Source organism: Nicotiana sylvestris, chromosome 9 (assembly GCF_000393655.2).
Source record: "Nicotiana sylvestris chromosome 9, ASM39365v2, whole genome shotgun sequence".
Classification (NCBI taxonomy): domain Eukaryota; kingdom Viridiplantae; phylum Streptophyta; class Magnoliopsida; order Solanales; family Solanaceae; genus Nicotiana; species Nicotiana sylvestris.
In genome coordinates this window covers 72868932-72874951 of record NC_091065.1, presented here as the reverse complement: position 1 = coordinate 72874951, position 6020 = coordinate 72868932, and the positions used below count along the sequence as shown (strand labels likewise).

Genomic DNA, 6020 nt, shown 5'->3' with positions numbered 1-6020 from the left:
TAATTCTAAAAGTGTAAAAACAAATCCTATCATGATATTTTTTGTATTTTTTATGATTTAAATAAAAATTAAACAAGCAAGAAAAATGTAAACAATTAATAAAAATGGCAAATAATTAATAAAAAAATTTATTTTCTTAAATTTTGTAGGAGTATTTCATGTATGGCAAAAATCACGTGCTCACAATACATGAATAAATTCTCTCATTCTTCATATCATATTGGAGGCTAAGGTCTATGTCATTTTTTGTGTATTTTTTCGGGTGGTATTATAGACAGGTAAGGGTTGATGCGTAACCCCCTCCACCACAAGTCAGCATAGTAATGGATTTAATAAAAGAAAATCTAAGTAATTGAATTCTTTTAACTTAAAGTCAGATTTCTTTATTTTTCAATTAAATGGAGAATAGGACTTGTGGAGACTACAATGTGCTTGAGGAATAAATGCATCTTTTCACGAAAGAATAATTGTTCAACTGTTCAATAAATGTTTATTTTTAGTTTGTCAATAACCGTACGTACTTTATACAAAATATGTTGAAGCTTAAAATTTAAGCACTACTTCAAATTATGGGTGAACGTACGATCTAATTGAATATTAAAAATCTTATTTGACCTTAATTTTTTATATAGGACAACAAAGTACGTCGTAAAATTCAATTCTTGTCCGTGTAGAAACACCGTAGACAGAAAATGTTAAACTTTTGAGAAACTTAAAGTTTCCATTATCAGCCATTTCACAAAAAGTATGGCTTTAATTTCTTTACAGCCCCCAGCCAATTAGTACCCCATTTTGAGGAAACATGACAAGAAAGAAAAAGAGAGAAAAAACACAGTTGGTAGGCTAATTAAGAGCCTACAGCTATGTTTTTTTTTCCATACAATAAGTTAAAGCCATATAGCTTTGGCATTGATGAGCATTTCTTTAAGAGAACCATCAACATGAAGGGAAATAACATCCTTAGCTGAACCAACAAACTGTCCACCAATGAAAATAGCTGGAACACATGGATTACAACCTAAGCTTCTCAAAGCCACTGCCATTTCTATTCCTCTTGAATCTTTGTCCAATTCATGAACAGCTGGGCTTGCTCCAATTTCATAGAATAGTGCTTTTATGCTATGACACATGCAACACGAGCTCTTTGTGAATATTACTGCTGCCCTCTTTGATGCCAACTCTCTAATCTTATCCATTATTAGTATCGTAAATCTTAAGATGAGTTCAACGAGAACAGAAAAAATCTCGTGTAGAACATAAGGGAGTATTGCAAGTCTAAATGATGCTAGTGTTGTAAGCTTTAGTGATGTTTGAGGTTTCATATCTTAGGTTATTTATAGGGATTCTTGATAGATAGGGATTACATTGTTTATCCAGAAAAGGCGGGGAAAAAGATTATGAAGCTAAAAATGAAAGGAGAAAATTCCTTAAAGATATTTCTTCTTATAAAGGAATCAAATATTTAAGTATGGAGAACTTAACAAAATAAAATATTAAAAAAAGTGTGAGCATTTTGATAATGTTCTTGATTTTGACCACTTATATAGTTATATGCTATGAACAAGTTGATGAACAGAGCCGCCCATAACGATAATACCAGAGACTCCTGCAATGTCCGTACAGCTATAATAACATTGTTTAGAATTACTGTACGAGGGATTTAAAAGGTAAAGATTTTATTCCTTCTATAGCTGATAAATTCTTATAATTAATTGAAAAACTTTCGGTGATAAACTACTAAATCTAGTATAATAGAGTATTCAACTATTTCAAGAATAATGATGTGTAAAGAGTCTAAAAAGAATACTACTGTATCATTAGATATAGAAGAATGTCGAATAAAATAAAACTATGCCTTACACATATAATTATACAATGCATGCGCAGAGGCGGATTCAGAGGCTTATGGGTTCCTACCGTAATTTCAAATTAATATGCAATAATAATTGGGTTCACAGTTAGATATTTACAAATATTTAGTGATTTTTTTAATATAAATACAGAGTTTACGCAAGAGTTACTGGGTTCCCGAAAACCCGTATTACATGCTCTACATCCGCCCCTGTGCATGCGTACGTAGGAGAATATCATCAATAAAACTTGGGTCTGAAGAATTTTTTCTTGTGAACAAGGGAGCAATGTCGTCACACAAGTTCAGCCACTAGATTCAAGATGTAAAAAGTTATAATATTCCTCATTCCTCTAAATATGTTTAGTAGATAAAGTCAATTTCTATGGAATCAAAGCAGCTAATAATTTGAAATGTAGATTCCTCACTTTATCCAAAAGGAGATTTTCATGTTGCAGAGTAAAGGGGTGATTTTCTGGGCAGTTACAAGTGTGCTCGTTTTGTAGTGGTTATTATTGGAGGATCTACAGCTGATGTGTGAAAGATAAGAACTTATCCTATTTGTTCTCACCTTTAATTTGCTTATCTACGAGATTCATCAAACCAAGATTCCTTTTTCGCCGAAATAATGGTTCTCCATAGCGGAACCAAGCCGTTTGTATCAGAATAAGTTGTTGTCTCTTTATATATGAAATTCGGTAATTATCACATCACGTACTAACTTTTAGATTTAGTTAGGCCTAAAATTTATTTTTAATTGAATTGCATGATCAGAGGGCGTAGCTACATTCAATGAAAGAGGTTCAATTGAATCCGATCAGTCGGAAAACTATAATGTGCCTATGTTGTAAAAATTAACTATACTGCGCATATGGCAGGCACTCTTCTAACATTATATATGTGCGTGTTTTCTACTTGTTTCATTAGTAGTTATCTTAGCTCTTAAGGAAACACGGGATCGGTGTTAGTAGATAAATCAAAAAACCAAAAAAGAAAGAAACAAGAAGTATCTCCTAGTGATATATATATATATATATATATATATATATATATATATATATGCATCTTTGCTTCCCCTTTATCTGTAAAAAGGGATGCTGTTTACCCAGAAAAGAATATGGGCTGCAAACGGAGGAAAGTTCTTCGTAAGCTTATGGCAGGAAACATTGCAATTTGCATGCAGCCTGTAGGCATATTGGCTTAATTCTCAATCCTTTTCTAAAGTTAGTTAAGTTCCCCATGACTTATGTATGTTCATAGTAAATGATTAAGATGTGAATTTCATGATTATAAATCACTTTTTATCATTTCTCATTGGTACTCACATTGGGCCCGACTAGTTTGGATTCGCGTGGTATAAGACCCATTAATTAAAGGTAGAAGTGCTCAATATAAGGATTTTTTTTCATTCCCGAGCCACGAATCTGCGAGATCTCTGATTAAGGGTGAAGAAATCATATTCATCTGACCACAACCCTTGATAGTAATTTTAAATCACTTAATGAGGAGTAACATAAGACTCACTATTTTTGTGGTAATCAGTATTGATGACGCCCAATCCTACACCTCTTAAGAAAGCGTAGTACGGTCGTTAACAATAATAAACCCAACAAAGGATCGAATCCCACAAGGAGCAGGTGTGTGTTAGAGTGTACAAATACGTGCAAACTCGATGATTTTAAATGTAATCTTCAAACAAAGAGTGGTTGTTCAATTATGTCTACCATTACTACAAAGTTTAACTAAGGAATTCTATCGAACACATAGAGTGTAAATAAGATAATGTGTTTTCTAATAAAGAGAAGGACTGAGGTTGCAACCTCAATATAGCATAATTAGTTCATGTGTGTCTTTAATCTTGCGTAAATACTTTGGATTAGTGATTATGATCCAATTGATAGCTACTAACCAGATTTTTCCAACTCTAGCAAGCTTTTCCTTAAGAAGTTCTTCCAAACCCAAAGAACTTCAATAAATCTCAATTGATAATGACCCAAGTAAAAGCCTCCCTATTCCTAGTTCGCTTTCATTATTCAAGCTTTATTAATTTCTTAATAAGCTTAAATCCTTGCTATTTGTTAATTACCCAATCTAATTTCCACCTTTTCAAGTAAGAAATAGATAATAAAGGATTCAATCTAGTGTTTTCAACCACCAAAATTAATATTAAAGCATGTAAGCAAGTAGATAATCACAATCCAAGTAATAACAAGCAAGATGATTAAACACCCACTCATATTAATGCCATAAGAGTTACAACCAGTTATAGAACTTAGCTACTCGTGCTAGAAATAGAAAACAAGAGATGAAATAAGAACATAAGCATAATTAAAGATTAAAGTTATAAGAAAATTCAAACAAAAGTGTTGTTGATCTCCCAATCTTTCCCAAAATAGCTCAAAAACTGCTATGGAGTACAAGAGAATGAAAGATGACCTAAGAATTGTAGCTCAAAATCTATTTGTAGTCGTCTAAAAGTTATGACAAAAATGCTCCTCGGATGATTGCGTAGCTACACAAGAAGCGATGCGTATCTACCCACAACTTCAAATACGTAGCTTGGATTCAGGTATCTTCTGTAGGACATTAGCGGACCTACGCACCACGCGTAAGCAAAAACAGAAGTTACCCAGGTTGTTGCGTCCAGCCCTCTTCATGTGCAGCTTGTTTGCCCGCGTAGGTCCTGAGCTACAACTTCATATCTTCAATATTTTGGCTCCAATTTGATGTCTTCTCATTCTAAGTTGACAATTTTTCATCCTTTAAGACTCCATAAACTTGATAATATACCATTCAAAGCACAATTAGATATAATTGTATAGATAGGTTTGGTACTGAACATTCCTAGCCATTAGAACAACGTAACTTGTAACATGAGAAAGGAGTCCTCTTTCATTCCAAATTCTGCAAATATATGAAATTTCTTATTCTTCGTGTCATATTGGAGGCTAAGGTTGTTGTCCTCCTTACATTTTGTTGGATATATTATTATAGAGGGTATGCATGGATTCATGCCAAACCTCCCGCCACAACAGATCATTATAACTTAGGTGATGTGATTAATTAAAAAAATCGAAGTATTGAATTCTTTTATACTAAAAGTTTACTTTCGTAAATTTTCAATTAAATAGAGAGCTGGACTTGTGGGGACTATAATGTGTTTGAGGGATAGATCCATCTACCATGAAAAGTTAAATGCTCAACTGTTCAATAAATGTTTACTTTTAGCTTGTAGATATTGAACTAAACCGTATTTTAAACATATTTTGAAGCTTAAAAATTAAGCACTATTTGAAATGGTTAAACGTACGATCTAATTGAATATTAAAATCTTATTTGACCTTAGTTTTTTAAATTGGACAATAAAGTCCATCGTAAAGTTCAATTCTTGTCCGAATAAATACAGCATAGATAGAAAATGTTAAACTTCCAAGAAGCTTAAGTTTCCATTCTCAGCCATTTTCACAAAAAGAATGGCTTTAATTTCTTTACAGCCCCCAGTCAAGTACCCCCTTTTGAGGAAACAAGACAAGAAAGAAAAAAAGAGAAAAGGAAAAAAAAAATAAAAAATGGTAGGCTAATTAAGAGCCTACAGCTATGTTTTTTTTTTCATACAAGTTAAAGCCATATAGCTTTGGCATTGATGAGCATTTCCTTGAGAGAACATCAACATGAAGGGAAATAACATCCTTTGCTGAACCAACAAACTGTCCACCAATGAAAATAGCAGGAACACATGGATTACAACCTAAGCTTCTCAAAGCCAGTGCCATTTCAATTCCTCTTGAATCTTTGTCCAATTCATGAACAGCTGAGCTTGCTCCAATTTCATAGAATAGTGCTTTTATGCTATGACACATGCAACATGAGCTCTTTGTGAATATTACTGCTGCCCTCTTTGATGCCAACACTCTAATCTTTTCCATTAGTATCGTAAGTCTTAAGATGAGCTCAACGAGAATAGGAAAAAAAATTCTCGTGTAGAGCAGAAAGGAGTATTGCAAGTCTATATGATGCTAGTGTTTTAAGCTTTAGTGATGTTTGAGGTTTCATATCTTGAGTTATTTATAGGGATTCTTGATAGATATGGATTACATTATTTATCCAGAAAAGGGAAAAATAACAAGATTATTACTGAAGCTAAAAAAAAGAAGAAGAAAATTCCTTAAAG

General features: G+C 32.9%; 2 protein-coding genes across 2 annotated transcripts; both read right to left on the bottom strand.

The window, feature by feature from the left end:
* Window positions 1-887: 887 nt before the first annotated feature.
* LOC104214148 (glutaredoxin-C11-like) lies at window positions 888-1196 on the bottom strand. The gene has a single exon (XM_009763781.2). It carries the CDS (start codon window positions 1194-1196, stop codon window positions 888-890), a length of 309 nt encoding a protein of 102 aa, XP_009762083.1.
* A 4074-nt stretch (window positions 1197-5270) lies between these two features.
* On the bottom strand, window positions 5271-5775 carry LOC104214149 (glutaredoxin-C11-like). Its single transcript, XM_070157388.1, has 2 exons — window positions 5465-5775; window positions 5271-5361 (listed from the first exon to the last, which is right to left on the bottom strand). The coding sequence occupies exons 1-2, from the start codon at window positions 5773-5775 to the stop codon at window positions 5271-5273; spliced, it is 402 nt and encodes a 133-aa protein (XP_070013489.1).
* Window positions 5776-6020: the final 245 nt, after the last annotated feature.